At 37.0% G+C, this 20,970-nt stretch overlaps 5 protein-coding genes across 9 annotated transcripts; 2 read left to right on the top strand and 3 right to left on the bottom strand.

The window, feature by feature from the left end:
• Nucleotides 1–2,143: 2,143 nt before the first annotated feature.
• Nucleotides 2,144–4,990, bottom strand: LOC143907196 (uncharacterized). Of its 2 annotated transcripts, none has more exons than XM_077423802.1 (3): nucleotides 4,230–4,990; nucleotides 2,928–3,119; nucleotides 2,144–2,794 (listed from the first exon to the last, which is right to left on the bottom strand). In XM_077423802.1, exons 1-3 carry the CDS (start codon nucleotides 4,500–4,502, stop codon nucleotides 2,558–2,560), a joined length of 702 nt encoding a protein of 233 aa, XP_077279928.1. In that variant the 5' UTR covers nucleotides 4,503–4,990; the 3' UTR covers nucleotides 2,144–2,557. The 2 variants fall into 2 exon arrangements, with proteins under 2 accessions (XP_077279928.1, XP_077279929.1); XM_077423803.1 differs by having other exon boundaries at nucleotides 2,144–2,740.
• A 170-nt stretch (nucleotides 4,991–5,160) lies between these two features.
• Nucleotides 5,161–9,563, top strand: LOC143907194 (uncharacterized). Of its 3 annotated transcripts, none has more exons than XM_077423798.1 (4): nucleotides 5,161–5,408; nucleotides 5,518–5,644; nucleotides 5,961–6,218; nucleotides 7,055–9,563. In XM_077423798.1, exons 3-4 carry the CDS (start codon nucleotides 6,129–6,131, stop codon nucleotides 8,360–8,362), a joined length of 1,398 nt encoding a protein of 465 aa, XP_077279924.1. In that variant the 5' UTR covers nucleotides 5,161–5,408; nucleotides 5,518–5,644; nucleotides 5,961–6,128; the 3' UTR covers nucleotides 8,363–9,563. The 3 variants fall into 3 exon arrangements, with proteins under 3 accessions (XP_077279924.1, XP_077279923.1, XP_077279925.1); XM_077423797.1 differs by having other exon boundaries at nucleotides 5,161–5,415; XM_077423799.1 differs by lacking the exon at nucleotides 5,161–5,408 and having other exon boundaries at nucleotides 5,434–5,644; nucleotides 5,965–6,218.
• On the bottom strand, nucleotides 9,270–12,055 carry LOC143907193 (uncharacterized). Its single transcript, XM_077423795.1, has 7 exons — nucleotides 11,589–12,055; nucleotides 11,064–11,240; nucleotides 10,554–10,935; nucleotides 10,207–10,400; nucleotides 9,763–10,101; nucleotides 9,560–9,688; nucleotides 9,270–9,460 (listed from the first exon to the last, which is right to left on the bottom strand). Exons 1-7 carry the CDS (start codon nucleotides 11,778–11,780, stop codon nucleotides 9,386–9,388), a joined length of 1,488 nt encoding a protein of 495 aa, XP_077279921.1. The 5' UTR covers nucleotides 11,781–12,055; the 3' UTR covers nucleotides 9,270–9,385.
• A 263-nt stretch (nucleotides 12,056–12,318) lies between these two features.
• Nucleotides 12,319–16,975, top strand: Smc2 (structural maintenance of chromosomes 2). Its single transcript, XM_077423785.1, has 8 exons — nucleotides 12,319–12,610; nucleotides 12,723–13,145; nucleotides 13,229–13,507; nucleotides 13,851–14,624; nucleotides 14,713–15,300; nucleotides 15,514–16,135; nucleotides 16,200–16,453; nucleotides 16,550–16,975. The coding sequence occupies exons 1-8, from the start codon at nucleotides 12,443–12,445 to the stop codon at nucleotides 16,973–16,975; spliced, it is 3,534 nt and encodes a 1,177-aa protein (XP_077279911.1). The 5' UTR covers nucleotides 12,319–12,442.
• Nucleotides 16,973–20,923, bottom strand: LOC143907188 (ribosomal protein S6 kinase-like 1). Of its 2 annotated transcripts, XM_077423786.1 has the most exons (7): nucleotides 20,719–20,923; nucleotides 20,466–20,624; nucleotides 19,279–20,397; nucleotides 18,953–19,086; nucleotides 17,594–18,722; nucleotides 17,411–17,506; nucleotides 16,973–17,219 (listed from the first exon to the last, which is right to left on the bottom strand). In XM_077423786.1, exons 2-7 carry the CDS (start codon nucleotides 20,568–20,570, stop codon nucleotides 17,115–17,117), a joined length of 2,688 nt encoding a protein of 895 aa, XP_077279912.1. In that variant the 5' UTR covers nucleotides 20,571–20,624; nucleotides 20,719–20,923; the 3' UTR covers nucleotides 16,973–17,114. The 2 variants fall into 2 exon arrangements, with proteins under 2 accessions (XP_077279912.1, XP_077279914.1); XM_077423788.1 differs by having other exon boundaries at nucleotides 20,475–20,922.
• Between the last annotated feature and the right edge of the window lie 47 nt (nucleotides 20,924–20,970).

The following is a 20,970-nucleotide window of genomic DNA, read 5'->3' as shown; positions in this document are numbered from 1 at the left end:
AATTTCAGACAAGAAGAATTGGATAAGTTTAATATAAAGAGAAGCCTTTGCCGTGTAAAGACTAGTTCAGAGTTTTAAGTTTTTATTAAAAAATGTAGTAAAAATTCCAATATCTTACTTTAACATTACAAAATACTAGTAGCAGCTAGCAGCGCGTTAATTAATTAGCTCTGCAATGTAATAGATATACTTTTATATTATATGTATTTTTCTATAACTTTCGCACATAAACTTTCTTTTTTTTATTAATTTATTCTAAAAATTAATTTGTAAAGAATCGAGTATAAAATTCATTATAATGCCAATTTTAAAATTATGCCAAGTCGCGCGAAATAAAGCAATTCGCCAACCAATTCTCATCAAATTAATTCTTCGTTAATGTTGTGATAAGCCATCCATTTTTCGTAGCACGTGTCTGCACGTGTCAGCTCATTTAAACCCCGAGAACGTTATGCCATTGAAAAAATGATGGTATCTGTGTTCCTTTTGACAAGCTATAGGTTCTTTGATCTATCTGTGACAGCGTGGATAGAATTGTTAATTTTTCATCACCTAATTATCTAGTACGTGGAAAGGAGACCTAGGAATGACAAATTGTAGTTAGAAATCCTGCTGTAAACAATTGTACGTACGTCGATTAATTTATCAAGTTAACGTCTGCAATATCTTTTCAATATGAATAGAATCATTAATTTTTTGTTTGACGCACGGGAAGAAAAATCAGATCAGAAAAACAACAAATAATATAGTCGAAAATTTTGCAATTTAAATTAATAGCTGATTAAGTTAATTAGGGCATTGTGTGGTCAAAGTTGCCATAAGCTAAGAATTAAACAACAGTGTATTATTCAAAAATTGTACGAACGTTTATTTAATTTTTAACTGTTTAAATAATTAGATATACCTATGCTCTCTGCACGAGAGATACAAAAAGTATGAAGAATTTGATACATTAAAGGCATAGTGTTGAATCTCAAGATCACTGAATATTCTTTTAATAACAGATTCTTTGGCTAATTTATACGCGATATCACGATAATTAATATTTTAACGATCAGAAAGGAGAGAAAAAAGTCGCGAGTTATGTTTTTTCAATGTTTATTCGTCTCACATTCCAGAACATTTGCATAAATTAGTATACAAGTCAATAACACAAGTATAAGGTTGTCACGTAAATGTAAAAAAAAAAAAAAAATGAAGCTATTATACGTGTGATTGATCCGTAACAGCATCGAATTCAGATAAACTTACAGGCCGTCCTTCGACGGTTCCTCTAAAATTCTCATCGCACAAGACTGAACGCATCGTTTCAGCGAGAAACGACAGACATATAAAAATTATCTCAAAAAATCAGTGTTTTATACAATGTTGTGTACCATGCCCGGAAGTAACGTTGTATATTCCGTTAAAAATATCTTACAGAATGGACTCTACATTTATACTCTACGTCTACGTGAAAGATCAATTAAATTGATTGTATAAAATCATGAAAAGTGTGCAAATAGATATCCAAAATTAAAGCAAATATATCTATTGTATAAGATTAACTTATATAACAGTATCATGTGCGATATAAAATTACGATCGTGTATGTCACAAATTAAAAATAAAAACGTAAGACAAACGAAAGTGAAAAAGTTGTGCATTATGGCACGCTTGTGCCTTATTGCAGCTTAAGTACGTCGCGAACATTTTCAAATCAAGCGTCTTCTAAAACTGTAATCGTTTCGTTTCTCAGATGTGTTTCATACATACGCATTACATTAATATATACATAATCGTTTTGTATTCTAATTACAGTAATAATTACCGACTTAATTGATATACGTACCAATATGCATTTAATTTACAATATATATTGTCAATAATAATTGCTATTGTTACTACTAATTTAGAGATTTGGTACTTAGATATTAGGGTATACGTACCGATACCACGAGCATATTAATATTAAATCGAGGCAAAATGATTTAGGATTTGCCTAGACGCAGGCAAAACTTGCGTAAAGCGTATATGCGCGTGTAAAAATTATAATTATTTAATAATATAAATGTAAATTAAAAAATATTTTTTTTAATTTAGTAAATTCAGTTCGATATCAGGATCGTTATCAAACTTACGAGACGCATTGTCGTAACGCATATTGTATTTTTTTTTTTTTTCTATCTGGATCCAATGCTCACTTAACGTATTAATGACGATAGTGGACGGAGTGAAGGAACGCACACAAGCAAAAATGGAAAAAAAAAATAAGTACTACAACACCTTAAATGTACCGTAAAACGAGATCTCTCAAGTCGCATTTGTGCCTAAGTCTAAATAAAAATTTCTATAAACTATACAAAAAGTGGGAATAAAATTTCTGAATCGCAAGATCCGTGTCAACGAATCAGGCATAAATGCCGTGACTTTCCGAGTTTTAAACGAAACCCTTGCAAAACCGTAATCAAAACGATAATAAATCTTTTGGAATATGTTGGAAAATTTATAAAACGAAAGCTATGTCCGTTGTTACACGCGCGCTTGTACGCGCGTACGGGAGCGATCGATTTTTTACTCAACCTGGGATTTGATTAGCGATGGCGTTAGATCCAACGGACACCGACGGCGGGCTCGCCGAGTCCTGCATTAGCGTGTGCATTTCCTCCTCTTGGTCGGAAAGCGGTACGGCCGGCATGTCGTGCGCGTTGGCTTGCTTTATCTTCGGCTGGCTTGGCACCTCCGTGAGTACTGGCCCGTACTGCGAAGTGGAACCCACCAGCAAGTCAGTCGATGGATTCAAACCGCCCAACATCTTTCCTCATAGCAACGCGTACATAAGATAAAGAAATAAATGTACGGAAACGTACCAGAGAGCGAATGGCTTCCGGTAAAATAAAATTAGACGTAAAACGATTGTTAACGGCTGGAAACCCGTTTGCTCTTACCTGACCACTGCTACTCGTCATGCCGTTCCTCGGCGATTTGCCGTGGCGGAAGAAGCTAAGCCATGCCCAAACAAAGCCGAGCAATACGCCGACCAGCATTATCCCAGCGCCCAACGCTACGGAACTTTTTCCCGTATTTTCCACGCGTCGCCGTACGTCCGGAGCCGTCGTCGATCGTCCTTCTGGCTTCGCCTGTAGTTGTCACATCGTTCGGTATCAATTATTAAGGTAGTCGTCTCGTCAGGGCATGTATTAGATAAAGTTTTCGATTTTGGATTTTATATCAAATTATATGATCAGCTTTGCAGTCGATTTTTTCTGTGGCTCCTTACCGACTATTTACTCTAGAAAATCGATCTCGAAAATCACAAATTTTGCATTACTTCATACAGACGGCCAGAAAAAGAAGGCTCTATCACGGTTTCAATCACATATTTTTCGCATTTTTCGATTAGATGAAGTGAGAAAAAACATTGCTTTTTGTACATTAGATTTCGAAGAATCCGATGCAACCATAAAATATATAGTTTACCGGAGATTTCGCTGCTAATTTTTTAGTTTATTTTAGTGAAAATGCGGTAATCGAGCAGACATTCTTTGGTCGAGGTAAGGTTGGGAAGACTTGGCAAGCCGCTGGCTAATCACTGTAGTTGCAGGTTATGAGGCTCGTCTTTCTTAGCCGAATTGGATAGTAATTGACACCCCTGTCATGCGTTTTGAAACCCTTTCTCAGTAATTGTCAAAATTCAATCGAAAAGGAGATGTAACCTCACTTGTAACCTTTCTCGACGACTCGCATGATCAGCTGATCAAAACGGAAGTCAAATGAGAAAAATCACATAATTTGGAAAAAGTAACATACTTTGGCACGTATGAAATTTTACACCATAATTCATAAAATTATTTTTCCCTTAGCAAAAATTGCCTGAAATATATTTCTGAACGTGAAAACCTACAAACAGTCACATGACTAGCACGTAGCGAGACACCTACCTTAAAGTATCTCTAAAGTAAATAAAATAGATTTGAGGCCCAGTAACAGAGCTCCAAGAAAAATAACGACGATGCTTAATAATCCTTTTGTACTAAAGTTTTGTTTCGATCTTTATAGGCAAATTTATGTGTCTCATTAGCACAATCAGGGAAGATTTTTAAACATCTCAGAAGAAGAAGTCTATAAAAAAAAAAGAACAAAATACGCTTCGTTCAAGCCAAATGTAAAATACGAGCTTGGAAAAACTGACAAATGGGAGCTCTTTACGTTTGAAAGGTGTTACGGTGAGAGAATCACGATGTTCGTACCTCCGGTGCAGGATCGTCGCAGGAGACGAGGCTGACCGACATCGTCGTGAGGCCGGCGACGAAGAAGCAGAGCGCGACCGACAGCAGCGTCCACTCGAGCCACTTCCTGGAGCTGAGCTTGTGCCTGGACATGACGCGCCAGAAGCCATGCCTGAGCCCGGCGGCGCCGCCGCCGCCGCCACCGCCGCCGCCGCCGCCGCCGCTGCCGTCGCCGCCGCTGTCGTACGTGTAGCCGACGGTGGTCGGCTGGTAGACGGCCCCGCTGTCCGGCATACCCTCCCGCGACACGTACGACGGTATCTTTCCCTCCTTAGCCTCCTCTCGGACCGGAAGGGACGCCGCCGCGAGGAGCGCGGAGTCCTGGACGATCTCGGGCGCCGCTCCCTCGACTCGACGGGAGAGCAACGAGTCGCGACGTTACGTCGCGTCTGTCTGGTGGAGACTGGAGACCCTGGGCCTGGGCCGCACTCGCGACTCACCTCTCCGAGGGGAAAAAAAAACCACCCGCCTCTCTCTTCTCTCGCGTAGCGCAACGACGCGGCTGGCGAACCAGGCAGGCGAACTCTCAACTGCTGCTCACTGCGCCTCCAGCCTCTTCGGTCTCTCGGTCTCGGTTGGCCTCGGTGTGGCCGCTGGCAGCCGCGCACAGCCGCGTGTTCGTGCGTAATATGCCGTACAATCGGTACAATGCCGTAATGCGTGCGAAGGTATGCGAAGATTGCGAAGGATGCCGCGTATACTCGTATACGTGACAGTGCCGCACACCACGCACCACGCACCACGCAGTCGCACACCGCACCGTGCTGTGCCGTGCACACCGACGCGCGTGACCTGCGCAGTGCGCGCACTGCGCGCGCTTGGATGTTCCTTTTCAATTTTAAAGAATGCAGCATCGGCAGCGCATCACCCCCGCCCCTTTTTTTATTTCTTATTTCTCCGCTTTCGTCCGACGATTCCTTATAAGCTTTGATTTATTCGTCGCATCCCCGGTGTCCTTTTCTAATTTCTCTCGAAACATTGTTGTAGGATACGTTAATCGGTCTCGACATGCAAGCAGCAGGATTCGCTGTATTCGGCGCGAGCCTTGTATTAATTGTCAAATGATATGCAACGTCGCGATCGATCGACATTTATTTTTACGAAAAATTAGATGCGCGCGCGACGCGTGCAAGGTGCAAGGTGCAAGGTTAGAATTTCACCCGCATCGAGTCAAAGTCAAGGATGAATATTAATTATACTCGGTAGATGACGGAACAAAAGAATGAATTATGAATATTGATGTTTTCAGTCGCTGTGGGGGAATCTTTAATTGTTCTCAAGCTACATCGCAAAGTGCCTGTAAAATCGTCGCAATAAACATCTCGTAAATTCTTGCAAAGTCCTGGAACATTTTTTAATTTTGACATCCGCCGTATGTAAGTATTTATTTTACAAGTTCAATTACTTTAAACTTTAAATAATTTCAGATATTTAAAAAATTTTTCAAATATCCGGAGCTTTACTCAATCAAATTTTATTTGAAAATTTTCATTTTGCTTCATCATGTATACACACTATATATATATATATATATATATATATATATATATATATATATATGTATATATATTATATATATATATATATATATATATATATATATATATATATATATATATATATATATATGTGTGTATAAATATAAGCTATAACTCTGTCCAGCGAGAGAACCCACGAACTCGTCTGTTTCAGGCAGGTCTCCGCCCCGTGTCTTATAGCTCCGCCCACAGAACGTCCAGGAAGCCCTTCCCTTCATGACTTGCAGTCATTTATTCTCGAAATAAATATCAAACAGTTTGGTTTAATATAACGAGTGTTTTTCTGCCGGTAAAGTGTTTACAAAGTCTTATACACGGCACGATGAAAGAAGAGGCTATTGATGAGATGACATTGGAGGATATTAAAATACCGCCGATATCACCTCCTTTGAGGAAAAACAAGCGAGGCCAGGTAAAAACAATGATGAATAAAAATTATCAATTTGTTTGTCGTATATCGGATGAGGCTTTAAATTTTTAAGTATCCTTTTTAATATGAGTTTACTGCGAGAAGAAAAATATTGAAATTTAATAAATTGTTTGAATATAATAAACGAGTGAATATCTTTTTGATACGAATGTATCTTCTTTATACATTATAGTACAAATAAAGGGAGGCTCTCAAGCTGCCTCCCTCGCGTTTTCGCACCCGTGAAGAACCGCGCGAGAGAGATAGAGCTAAAATTTGGAAGTTTTTTCTTTTGAGGTTATGTTGACCTGACACTTCGCCTTAATCAATATTTGCTTCTATGAAGTAAAATTTATATGTATATCGAGTATCTATATATTTACTCGTGACTGTTTAAACGAATTTTTATTAAATTTCGACATATTTTTCTCGCGGTGTTGAAATTTTAAACCAAAAAATGATTCGGCAATTGATATGCGAATGTAGCTTTCTCTCTCCCATCAGCCATCAAATCACTGACCATGCTTTTGTACTTTTTAATTGAAAAAACTTCTCGGACGGTTCATCTTTCCTCTTTTTCTTTTCACGTTGTTGAAGAGAAAAAGAGAAAAGATGAACCGTGAAAGAAATTCAGCTAAACAGAACAGACTTAATGTGCAAAATTTGTTTTGATTGAAATTCAAATTTATGCGTATAAGGAACTAAACTTTGAAGTATTTATAACGTAATGTTTATGAAAAAAATGATATGCCCACTAAAACGATAGCAATTAAAAATTACGTATTCAAAGTTTGTTTATTGCTTTTTTTGTAACGTATATTTTTCATTTGCACTTTCAGATGGTCCACAAAAGTCAGAAGCTCATAATTATCAATTTACGAGAAAAATTGATGAAAGACAATCCAGCGATTTTAATGAAAGATATTATTAAACAATTGTCGGAACACACGGGTATTGGTACTCTCACCATAAAAAAAACATTGTTGGAGTATAAGAAGACGGGTACGGTTACATCCCCGAATACAAAGAAACGTCGTCTAACTTTTAAAGAAAAAATCGACGACATTGACAAGAGCGCTATTCGGAAAAAAGTTCACGAATTTTATACCGATGAAAAATGTCCAACGTTGAGAACAGTTCTGCAAGCCGTAAACGCTGACGAAAATCTCCCAAATTTTAAACGATCGACCTTTCACTCATTGTTGAAGGAACTATATTTTACGTACACTACCCGGCTCCGACGTAGCATCCTGACAGAGAGAGACGATCTAATTGTTTGCAGGAGAAAATATCTGAGGACTATAGAGAGATACCGAGAAGAGGGTCGGCAAATTTATTACCTGGACGAGACCTGGATTGACGCCGATGACGCCACGAATATAGTTTGGGTGGATGAAATAGTTAAATCCGACGAGGACGCGTCTTCTCCGTTGACTACGAGGCGAACTAATCCAAGCGGAAAAGGCAAACGATTCATCGTTCTGCATATTGGAAGTGCTGCCGGTTTCGTTCCTGGCGGGCTTCTATGCATCGAATCGAAGAAACACACGGGGGATTATTTTGGCGAAATGAACGGCGACGCATTTCACGAATGGTTCAAAAATATTTTGCCATCGCTGGACGACGATGCTGTTATCGTCATGGACAACGCTCCGTATCATTCCGTGAAAGTGGAAGAACTGCCGAATGCTTCCTGGAGAAAAGACGAAATAATAAAATGGTTAGAGGGTAAAGGAAAAGAAATATCAGAGACTATGGTAAAGGCCGAACTCTTGCAAATTGTTACGCTACGCGAAGACAGATTTGATAAATATGTCACGGACGAAATGGCAAAACAGGCCGATAAAACGGTGCTCAGGCTACCTCCGTATCATTGCGAACTTAATCCGATTGAAATGGTATGGTCAATGGTTAAGGGATACGTTAAGATTAATAACAACACTTTTAAAACTCAAGATGTGAAACTATTACTTGAACGAGGTATCGATCAGGTAACGGCTGAACATTGGAGTAATTTTATTAAGCAAGTTAGAGATAAAGAGAAAAAGATGTGGGAGATCGACCATATAGCTGACAGACTGATTGACGGGACATCCTTACGCGTCACAGGCGAGACAGATTCTGAAACCTCTGATAGCGGTTATTAATCCTGTATGTCAAGCTCGCGTGTAATATTACCATTTCGTAACTTCTATGTGATATTATAATTTTATGCCATCTTTGTATATTTATCATTAGAATATTTCATATTCTGCTGACTTATCTCAGAAAACGCGTCGTATTTACGTACACGGTACTTAGCAGCGTGTCACGCTCTCCTCAAATTGCTCGCCTATGCGCCGATCGTGGATGGCGCTCTCGTTGGAGTGAGGTAAATGTACCAATGCCTGGACGCGTATCTATGCTGGACATTTTTATCATTTAGTTCTTAAATAAGTTATGATGCAAATTAAAGTCAAAGAATCAAAGATAAAAATATTTTTCTTGTATTATATTTTTATCTTTGATTTTGATTCGCGTTATATTTATTTAAAAACTAAAATGATAAAGGTGTTCGGACATAGGTCTTAAGTGTTTCGACATTGGTACATTTACCTTATAGTTAAGTATTATATTATACAACACACCACGCACACAGAGAGAGAATTCTATAATTAATGACGAAAACAAAATGATCCTACACAAGAGTATATTGAACAAAGCTTTTCTGTATATATATTATGTTGTATTATTTATTTTTTAAAAAGTTAATTTTAGAGAAATTTATTGAGCGTACTCAACTCGAGCACTCAAGTTCGCATATTAATAATTACAAAATATATATATATATATAATTTTACACGGTACAAATTGTAAAATATATTATTTGATTTGCAGTTAAATATGACGTAGCACATGACGGAAAAATAAAATATTCGCAAACAATTTATCCTTCGGATTACACAAATAAAACTTGCCCCCATTACATTACATTCTTCAATTTTGTACAAAAGATACTCATGCACTTGAAAAGAATGAATAATATAAATATTGTATCATTTCATTTAGCATATCTTTACGTAGTATACCTCGTTATCATAAATAATAATTGTACAGTCGCGCTACTAATTAACTTGAATTTATATTAAATAATTATTAATCGGCTTTTCATTATTTATATATCTCTAACGCTAACTCTCAGCCCCCGAATAGTTTGAGCTATCTTCGATACTTATCGTATATGGAATATATTCCTGTCCAGATTCCTAAAAAAGAGATAAAGATGGATTATGCGATAAAGATAAGAATCAATCAATCTGCTATTGAAAGTTTGTAAAATCGTCAGAAATGCAAGAAATTCATACCGAATTTACAATAATTTGTCTGCCTCCCTCCAGATTCAGTTCGTCCATGTCCTCCGTTGTTAATATTATCACGGAATCCTCGGGTATACTATCCTCATCTATATAAGTTATAGGTATTTCCGATGCAACCTGCGCAACCCGCGAGTTCGTCAGCAACGAAAAATTATGCCGAAGAGATTCGTAAATTGCAATCAATGTATTACCTCGCAATAACTGAAATTGGATGTTTCTTGCGTCTTCGCCTGAGCGTCGTGCGGCACTGGCGTATCGGGCAATCGTTGTTTCTTCTTCGCGTTCGACGATCTTTCTACCTTCTTCCCTTCCTGTTGAAGCCTTCGCCATATCGTAGTTTTTGGAATGCGATACGTCATGGATGCCGCGGCTTGCGACATTCTGCCACCCTTGCAAGCAGCCACAGCCTCTTCCAATCGCGACTTCTTTAATTCCTCATTCTCAGATTTGCGTTTCTTCCAAAACGATAACGGCAATTTACCTTGATCTACCAGCCGTGCCTTTTCTCTAAACAATGTAGTCTTTGGTATCTAGGCATTATTGATGTCTTAAGTTACATTCGGTTAACAATTCGGTTAAATGTAATGAAATCAAAAAATTTCAAAATGTGATAATAAAATTGTAATGAAATTTACTTTAAATTGCAGAGCCACTTTCGTCAAATTTTCCCCTCTTTCTAAAGCTTTAACAGCGGCCTGTCTCGTGTCCAAACCATACGACCTCTTCATTTCAGGACGTAGGGTCTGATAGCCTTCCTTTTGTATACGCCTCCATAACACGGTTTTAGGTATTCTAAATATCTCTGATGCATGCTGCAAGCTCGAGCCATCTATGGTGAAATTAGCACAAGTTAAACGATTTAAATATAAATAAATAATTGTAGATACATTGCGTATAATCTAAATCTAAAAACATACATACAAACAAACATACGTACAAACATACATACAAAAATAAACGAAGTATAAGAAAAAGCACTAACTGATCACGGCATTTATAGCTGCATTCATGCACTCTGCGGGATATCCGTTTCTCGATGCGTTTAGATGTATGCCTAATGCTTTCGCCCGCATATACAACGTTGAGCGTGGTATATTGTGCTTAGTAGCAGCCTCTATTAAAGTCTGTCCTAATTTCAAGTCATCAATCGCAGACGCCAACATGTCGTCGTTGTAATCTTTCTTCACGGTCTCGCGGCGACGTTTCTTCTTTTTATTTGATATACAATTTTCAGCAGTGCTCGCTTCCCGCGAGTCGTTCTCCAAGGATTCAGCATTGTCTACAATTTTTTCTACCTCTGTCGCAGTCTCTTCCGCAGAATCCTTTCCGCTTTTAACAATTACGTTCTCTCCAATTCCATTTATCTGTTGAAGATACAAGCGACAATTATATAAATTTGTAAATATCAAATGTGAAGTCTCACAACAAATTGAAACTTGATAGTCTATAACAAAAAATATAATTAACGGTGAACGATAAATTTGATACTGACGTTGATGAGACCGTTTATTTTTAACGATCGTGCAGCTTCAAGTAAACTATTGATATTTTCTACGGGAACACGTATCTCACCGTGATACATGAATTCGATAATTGATTTTATATCCTGAGGTGATATATCGCTTAGAATAATCGTTGGACAATCTTCTGTCACTTGGCTGAGCACTTCCTATAAATTATATCATACATTAATCTCGTATCAATTACTGTACACATCAAGTGGCAGTGTACATGGTTATTATTATTATTATGTGTTACGCAAGCTAGAGTTACTTTGTGAATAAACGTGCGTTATATTACTCTGACAATACAATTCATACAATGGCGTAATAAAGTAATTAAAAACAAATCTTCAAGAGAATATTGCTCCAGCGAAGAGCAGTCGTTATCGCCGCTGCTAAACACAATGTGCAACTGTATATTTCTAATCGTCTAATCTAATCGTGAGATCTCCCCAATTTGGCGGAACTACTCTGTAGTACGTGTTAACAAGTTCCTCGGAGGCAAAGCTGTTTACTTGAAACAAAATGCTACACGCGCATAGTACAATGCGATGCGCGCGAATACGTTGACCGGCTGCGGACAGAGTGACATCCACCATGCAGTCCTCCTTCAAGAGCTGCCGCACGACGTCGGACAGATGATTCTGATAGTTGTTCCATTTAAAGCGATAACTCTGATTGACTTTACATTGGCCAGCGTCGGTCATGCTGTCTCGATTTTATCTCCTTTCCACTCTTTTCGAGACGAACATTCGAGGCGAATGATATTCAGAAATGCGGGACTGTATTGTCGAGCTTGAGTATTTGTTGATTCTCTTCTAAAACAAGCCGTGGCAGCTAGCCGTGCATCGCTATCAAATCTGAAATCTGACAAGGTTGTAGGTTGTAGCAGAACAAATCTGACTGATGAGCCAGAACAGAGAATACTCGGACTCGGAGGACGGAGTAAAGTCCCAAGTCCCATGGAGCCAGCATGCCCAGCATACGACGTATGTAACATAACATACGTACCGATGTATGGCGTAAAGAAACTTGGCCAATCACAGGCTTCGTTTTCATTACGCCAACGAGTGGGACTCAATTGACCACGTCAATGAAAATATCCGATTGGCTGGTCCAGTGGAAAAAGTCCAGGCACCCGGGGCTGTGAGTGGCTGCGGTCAAACGGGACGCTACGCGGGCTTCAAGGGACTTGAACGAAGTCCCTAGTGCAGATCGAATATATCAGTTGGCTTCCTGCGAGGCATCGGTTAGGTTAGGTCATCGGTTTGAAAGCGTTTAAATCGGAGGGAACTGTTGAATTGTATCTTTGTTGATATCAAAACCCAATTCATCGTACCGTGACCACGTATCTTACTACCGATTTAACATGTATATCAGATCGATGGTACTGGAAGGATTCAAATCTTATGGCAAACGAATCGAAATAAATGGTTTCGATAAGGAATTCAATGCGATTACGGGATTCAACGGTAGCGGAAAGTCGAACATTCTGGACGCGATATGCTTCGTTTTGGGAATTACCAATCTCGGCCAGGTGAATTTTGTTTGTCTATCGCACGCGTGCATTTTACACTTCATGAGAGATTTGTTCCAAATTAATCTGCCAAATTATGTAACCGCAACAACATTGTTTCTATTTGATACAGGTACGTGCCACTTCCTTGCAAGACTTGGTCTACAAGTCAGGTCAAGCAGGGATAAAGAAGGCCAGCGTTACGATAACTTTTGACAATCGTGACAGAGAATCGTCTCCCATGGGTTATGAGCAACACGAAGAGATTGTGATCACGAGACAGGTGGTGATCGGCGGTAAAAACAAGTACATGATCAACGGGACGAATGTACCAAATAAACGGGTTACAGATCTGTTCTGTTCCGTCCAATTAAATGTGAACAATCCACACTTTTTAATCATGCAAGGTAGAATAACGAAAGTATTGAATATGAAACCGGTGGAGATTTTGTCTATGGTCGAAGAAGCAGCAGGGACAAAAATGTACGAGAAGAAGAAGCAATTGGCACTAAACACCATAGAAAAAAAGGATAATAAATTAAAAGAAATAAATACTGTATGTATTTTTTTGTTGATACCATGTTTGGCACTTGTATCTTGATATCTTGATTTCCTGATATTCTATTCGCTGTATTTTAGATCTTGAAAGAAGACATCGGTCCAAAGTTGAACAAATTGAAAGAAGAGAGAACGAGATACGTAGAATTTCAAGGAATAGAAAGAGAACTTGAACACAGCAAACGAATTTATCTTGCGTGGAAGTATGTTGCTGCTTTCAATAATAGTCAGAAGATAGAAGAAAATGTCAAGATTGTACAAAGCAAGATAGATTCAAAATTGGAGAGTATAGCTGCTGGCGAAGAAGAAATCAAGAATATAGAAGCAAAGTGTGCCGAATTGCTGATTAAAAAGGAAGCGGTATGTGGTTTCTTGTTTTTTGTTTTATTTCTTTAGTATAACTCTGTAACATAGACAACTTATAACTTTATATGTTATGTATTTCCAACAATATGCGTTCAATATGCCTGACAAGACTAAAAGAATATGTCTTTGACTTGTATCTATTGATATGCATCGTGCATCATTAGATGTATTAAATTTTCATTATATTTATCTAGCATATTATTTTGATAACGAACAAAAAAATATGACATTGCTATACATAATAATATAATCTTCAATAATAGTATTGAACTTTCAATTAGTATAGATAATATTTAAAATATTACTATTTAATAGATATTAAATAATCTCTTAACAGGAAAAAGGTAGCGTGTTGCAATCTTTAGAGAAAGAGCTGCAAGAATATGAGAAGAAGCAATGTAAATTATCAGCTGAAGTAAACAGTAATAAGGAAAATATTAAAACTCTGAAAAAAACATTGGAGCAAATACAGATTAATATAACAGAAGAAAACAATGCACTCATCTTAAAGGAGAAGGAATTGGAGAAAGTTGGAGGGCTTTTTCATAATTTGAAAGAAATGTGTCGAAAAGATGTCGAGGCTCTATTAGATGCACAAGAGAAATACCAGAAGGTTAGTGCGGGTCTGCTGGAGAGTGAAGACGGTGAAAATGCGACATTGGAACAACAACTGATAAATGCCAAGCAAAGTGTGACGCAAGCGCAAACCGAGCTTAAACAATGTGAGATGACGCTAAATCACAATAGGCAACAGTTGAATAAAAAACAGAAAGACATGTATAATACCGAGAATGAATATAAGAAATGTGACACGGATTTGGAAAAGAAAGAAAAAGAATTGAAGTGCTTGGAGAATGAAATGCAAAAGTTGAATTACAAGGATGGTTATTCGGAAGACTTGAAAAAGCAAAAAAGTAACTTGCTCGCAGAAATGAAGCCATTGCGTGAGAAACTAGATCAGTTTGAGTCAAGATATCCTCGCACGAGGTTCCAGTATCAGAATCCTGAACCTAATTTTAATGCAAAATCTGTAAAAGGTGTCGTATGCAAATTGATTACGGTGAAGGATAAAAAAACTGCGTACGCCTTGGAAGTTGCCGCAGGTGGAAAGGTAACTTTTTCTAATTTATACTTTATTTTCGTGAAAAATTTTAATTCATTGATATTAAATAATCTTTGTGAATGTAATTATGTTCCAGCTTTATAATGTGATAGTTGACACTGATACCACCAGCAAGAAAATTCTCCAACATGGGCAATTACAGCAACGAGTTACGATTATCCCACTCAATCGAGTGGCTGGTAAATTTATGGATCAACAAACAATCAGTTTGGCAGAAAGATTGGTTGGGAAAGAGAACGTTCAACCCGCTTTGTCTCTTATAGATTTTCCAGATGATATTAGGCCGGCAATGACCTGGATATTCGGTCAAATATTTGTATGCAAAGATATGGAAACTGCCAAGAAAATAGCTTTCCACGAAAGGATTATGAAGAAGTGCGTTACTTTAGAAGGCGATCTTTTTGATCCGGTTGGTACGTTGTCCGGCGGTGCTCCAGCACAATCTGGATCAGTTATATTGAAACTGGAAGAATTGAAAGAAATTCGGAATGAACTGAATCACAAAGAACAGCTATTGAGAGACTTAGAAACTGCTTTATCAAATATTGTACAAACCGCGGAAAAGTATGCATCGTTGAAACAGAAACATGATCTGTTGACTTATGAAATTAGTATGATACGACAAAAATTGCAACAAACGAGTTACCATAAAATTAAGGAAGAGGTACGCATACATATGTAATCTGTAAATATTTTGTAGTGCATTTATGTAAGTATAAATTGATAATTATATTTAAATACAAGCCACATGAGAATAAGCAAGAAATTTTTGCTCATATAGGTAAACTAGATGTCTAACTTTAAACTCTTCTTTGTACAATATATATATATATATATATATATATATATATTTATTTATTTATTTATTTATTTTCAGGTGATCTCTCTGAATGCAGCTATTGAAGAGCTTACACAACGAATGGCTGCAGCAAAGAATTTAGAAAAGGAAAGTACAAAACGTGCAAAAGACATAGAAATTCAATTAAAGGATGCAGTAAATATTCGTGAAAGACAATTAAAGGACGCTGAGAATCAATTGAATATCTTAAAGAAAAAAGCGGAACAAAGTCGCAAGGAATGGCAAAAGAGAGAACAAGAGTCGGAAACGCTCGAATTGGAAATAAAAGAATTCAAGAAAAGCATTGAAAATGGTAATAAACAATTGCTTCAGGCAAATGAGGAAAGCAATATGTTTGAAGAAAAAGAAGAAACTCTTCGGCGAGAATTGGAAGAAACCAGAGCTCGAGTTACAGAATTGCAGAATAATGTTAAAAAGCAAAAAAATATTATTAATCAGCAGAATAAAGACATACAAAGGTTGACGGCGAAAAAGGAAGATATTATTAAACAAAATAAAGATCAGGAATTGGACATTAAAAAATTGAATCATGAAATTAATGATATCAAAAAAAGTGCGGCGGAATGTAAGCAAAAAGTTTTGGAACTCACAAGAAAATATGAGTGGATCGAGCAAGAGAAACCTTACTTTGGAAAAAAAGGTATTTACAGGAGTAAATATTGCTCGATTGTGTGATATATCATATGTGTGTTGTATGCTTTTAGGTGGTATATATGATTTTGAAGTTAATAAACCGGAGGAAATGGAACAAAAGGTACATTATCTACAAGGAATGCGTGAAAAATTAAGTCGCAATATAAATACGCGGGCAATCAATCTTCTTGATAAAGAAGAAGAACAATATAATGACACGTTAAAAAAGAAAAGAATAGTCGAGAATGATAAGAATAAAATTCTCGAGACGATTAACCACTTGGATGAAAAGAAAAAAGAAACCTTACTTGTAGCTTGGAAACAGGTAATGATTCTTTGAAAAATTTGTTTCACATATATGTATAATTGTATACGTATAAATCTACAAAGTCCGAAATATATCAATTTTATATTTTATCAGGTTAATAGGGACTTTGGCTCCATATTTAGTACTTTACTACCAGGAGCCGCGGCCAAGTTACAACCCCCGGAGAACCAAAGGATAACAGATGGTTTAGAAGTAAAAGTTGGATTCTCAGGTGTCTGGAAAGAGTCGTTAGGAGAATTATCTGGTGGTCAGAGATCCCTAGTTGCTTTGTCATTAGTCTTGGCTATGCTTCTTTATAAACCTGCACCGCTTTATATTCTGGATGAAGTAGATGCCGCCTTGGATCTTTCACATACGGAAAACATAGGTACAATGTTAAAGAGACATTTTAAACGTTCGCAATTTATTGTTGTATCCTTAAAGAACGGTATGTTCAACAATGCCAATGTTTTATTTACAACTAGATTTATTGATGGTATGTCAACGATAAGTAGAAGTGAAAAAGTAAGATCTAAATAATTATCTAACATAAGTTTTATTATTGAAATACATTTTTGTCCGCAAAATAAATTTGTACCTTCATTATATAATAATAAATATTTGTGCTATAACTATTATAACAAATGTAAAATTGATTAATTTCTTAATAATGTTAGCATTAAGTTTGCGAATTAATCATGTTCAACCAATCAGTTTTTGCAAAAAATGAATGACGCTTTATTTCATTTACTGTTAGTCGTTTTTCTGGATGATATTTCAGCATCTGCAACAATAATTTTATAAATAACATTATAATGTATCACTTTTTATAATTATGCGCACATGTGCGAGTGCATAGCAAATATTGAGATGGCGACAAAAAGTTTTATTAAACAAAACAGAGTTCTGAAATTGAACATCATAAAGTTAAATCAAGAGACCAATGTCAAAAAGTAGGACAGAATGTAGACTTACGCCGCCTAGTAAAGATCTTGCACTTTCCGATAAGCTACTAGGAATGTTAATTGTGGAATGTGAATGAAATGATCCTGGATGTTTCCTGCCAAACATCTGTGTGAAACAAAATTGGACTTTATTATTGTTAAACTATATTATTGAAGTATATAATTTTTTACATATAATTTGTTTTTTACATACGGTGCCGGTAAGTAGCTCGTACAAAATAACTCCGAAACTCCAAACATCTGTGGCGGACGTAACGGGAATAGTCGGAGAAAACATTACTGACTCGGGTGACGAATATGGATATATTAGTTTAGATAATTCAACATTGTGTCGCGGTATGGTATAAGTAAGCCGGATATGTCCTGCGTCGTCGAGAAGAATATCATCGGGTTTGAAATCGAGAATCAGGATATTCCGTTGATGAAGTGCTTCTAAAGCTAAAAGAATTTCCGCTGCCCATGATCGAATTACACTTTCCGGCACTCGCCAAAACTCCTGCTCTTCATCTACATTATTCTCTTTACACAAATGCGAATATTGTGTTTCATCAGTGCTAAAATTAATGTTTGATGAATTTATGAGATTGGATATGCTTTCAGTATTATTATTTTCACAGATGTGTATTGTATTATTGGTCGACGCGTTCTGCATTGAAATAATCTTCGAAGTAGAGTTGTTACGCAATAAATTATCCATTTTATTATTTTTGAGTGAATCACGAGCCATACTTCCATTTAATATAGATGCACAAATGTTTCTCGACATATTTGGATCTTGGTTACTGTTCGTTAATGAAGAATTATCGCCTTTCGGATTTTTGTTCTCTACAAAACTGTTTTTCGAAGGCTTTTCTGCAACAATGATGTCATCTATCTTCATATTATTAAGATTTGGTGACTTGTTGCGATGAGTATTAGATAATGCGAGATCTGTCTTCTTACAGAACTGTGTGACAGTTTTTGTATTCAGCGATGGTATACTTTCTGAATGTCTCAATTCTTTATATTCATTTAATCGATTTGCGATAGAGTTGCTTTTCCTCAATGTTGCGTTAACAGATTGTAATAATTCTTGCGACTTTTCTAACAATTGTATAGTAGGCATTTTTATATAGTTATCACTTTGAATATCCGTCGCGTATCGATGATTTCCCTGTACTTTGTTTTCCGTAACTTCATCTGCTTTATTTGGTCCACGAATATTTTCATTGCTATTGGCCTGTCCACTGATATCTCTATTATACGTGTGATTTGAAATTACATTACACGAACTGTCAGATACTTTGTAACGTAGTCTTACAAAGTCCCACAGTTTTCCACAACTGTAACACAATATAAAAAATATATATATAAGTCAATGATATTGTAGCCCGTATCAGACTACCGACTGCAAAGGCCCGTATCGTAACTATCGACTGCCGACTCGAAAAATAGATTCCAATTTAAACGCGAGTAGGCCGATCCAGTCAGTCGGCAGTCGGGTCGGCCTTTGCAGTCGGTAGTCCGACACGGTCTCGTGCAAAATATCACAGATAAAATTATCATACTGCACCTTGCATATTGGAGGACTAGAAATACAGAAGTCTCAGTTTCAATACACGCGCATAAATATACCATGTAAGGTACTTGATTGCGTAACACATAATTGCTTATGTTGTCTTCATAAATACAAGATTTTTCTACAGTCTGAAATTATGAATTATACTTAGAAATTAAAATTTTCTCAAGCTACGTGTATTACTGAATTTAATCACTATCATAAAATGTTCTTTTATATAAAGTTTTTGTTTATAATAAAATTATTTAAAAAATAATACTCTTGTGTGAAACATAGCTAAGTAACTTTGTATCTGAAACATGTAGCTAAGAATCTTTTACCTTGATTATTCTGTTACAATTGGAACGTATATCCATTACAAGCATCACGGATTTCAATATTTTAAGCACTTTATAATATTGAAGCTCTGATATCGGTTTGCGTATTACTGAAATGTTACAATTTAAATGCTTGTTATATAATTGTTCAGCTCTAGCCAAGTATTTTGATATTTTATCCTTTATGCTTGGTACTCTTGTGCCGTCTGTGTCAAACTGCACACCGTTTATCAGACACGATATTCCCAATTTGTACTGTGCGAAAGCTTCCTTGTATTCCGCTATGGATTCATGCCTGAAGGCTGCACTTATATGAGCGGCAGCTATCAAAAGATATTGCGTAGAATCTGTCCGCGCCTGGGAAACATTAACTTCCTTGCGTAATATTACAGGGTGTGTATCGCAATTTGAAATAAGTTCACCGATATTGTTGTTCAGACAATCAAATCCTGACGCATCGCCGAGCGTCGCCGCATCACTTTTATCTAAATTTTTGTTTTGATGCGCGTCATAATGTTCAACGATAGCATCTTGCGTTTGAAATTTTGCCGTTTTACAGTTTTGTTCCTCTCTGCTAACTTTGGCATTCTGTAGATTAATACTGCCATGAGATTCATTCTTTCTCCGATACACCGTCAATTCGTTCTTGTTCGTACAAGTAACGCTTGACAAAGTGGACCATGGATTTGTCGATACATTGCGAGACGCTTTCAATGGAGCCGGAAGGCTGCTTTGCACTGTATTATCATTTACAAGCGCAGAATCGCCGAAAGCAGCAATACGATCGTCTTCGGACGTATCGGAATTCAGGGAATGTGCGCAATCATTAGTATAATTATCTACGTGACTAGTTTCGAAGAACGTTATAAAGATATCGCTCGAATATAAGTACGAGTATCGTCCTACAAACTCCAAAAATTTAAGAGCGTATCTCTTCCTCTCCTCCAAAACTTCAGCCTCAAATCTGCCAAAGTATTTCGACTTGGGGAAAGTTGGGAAGGTCTCCTTTGTTCCCAAACGCTTGTGTAAGTGACTAAGTTCCGAGTGCAGCTTTTTAAAATCGTTGTAACGCTTCCATACGGATACCTTCGACACCTCCTCGCGAGAGGATTTCAGAAATACCTAAAAAAAAAAAAAGAAATAAGATAAGAAACTTAATATCGAAATCCAGGAAGAAAATACAATATTACCAAGTGTACCATAGAAATAACTTTGTAAATTGTAAAGCCCTTCTTGTGCCGTCTCGTTTCGGTAATTATAAAACGTCTGATCCATTTGTCCTTTGCAGGTGCCATCGCTCAATTTATATTGATCGATGAAGTCTTTCTAACATCACTGAGATTCCTCGTCTGTTGTAATTATGTGAAATATAAACAAACGTAATATAATTTGTCTGCTTCCATGTCTCATTACACATGTTACACTCGCGGAGCTGATGCTGACATTTCATTTGAACACCCGTGAAATCGTGTGCCTTATCACTTCATATCGTTTGCATTTTCATACGAATTTTAACTCAGTATCACCATTACTCGACTGAAACGGTAAACGACAGGATATGTATTTTTTTATACATGGAAATAAATAATAGCGTTTTCGATTTCCTGTAATTTGTTGACTCGATGACTCGACCCGACACCCGACACTGAATGACTGAAGACTGAATTGAGTTGGGTTAGGTCAGATCGAAAGTTC

The sequence above is a fragment of the Temnothorax americanus genome, unplaced genomic scaffold (assembly GCF_048541705.1).
Source record: "Temnothorax americanus isolate GAGA-0224 unplaced genomic scaffold, ASM4854170v1 Scaffold8, whole genome shotgun sequence".
Lineage (NCBI taxonomy): Eukaryota > Metazoa > Arthropoda > Insecta > Hymenoptera > Formicidae > Temnothorax > Temnothorax americanus.
This window is presented reverse-complemented; position numbering and strand designations above follow the sequence as displayed.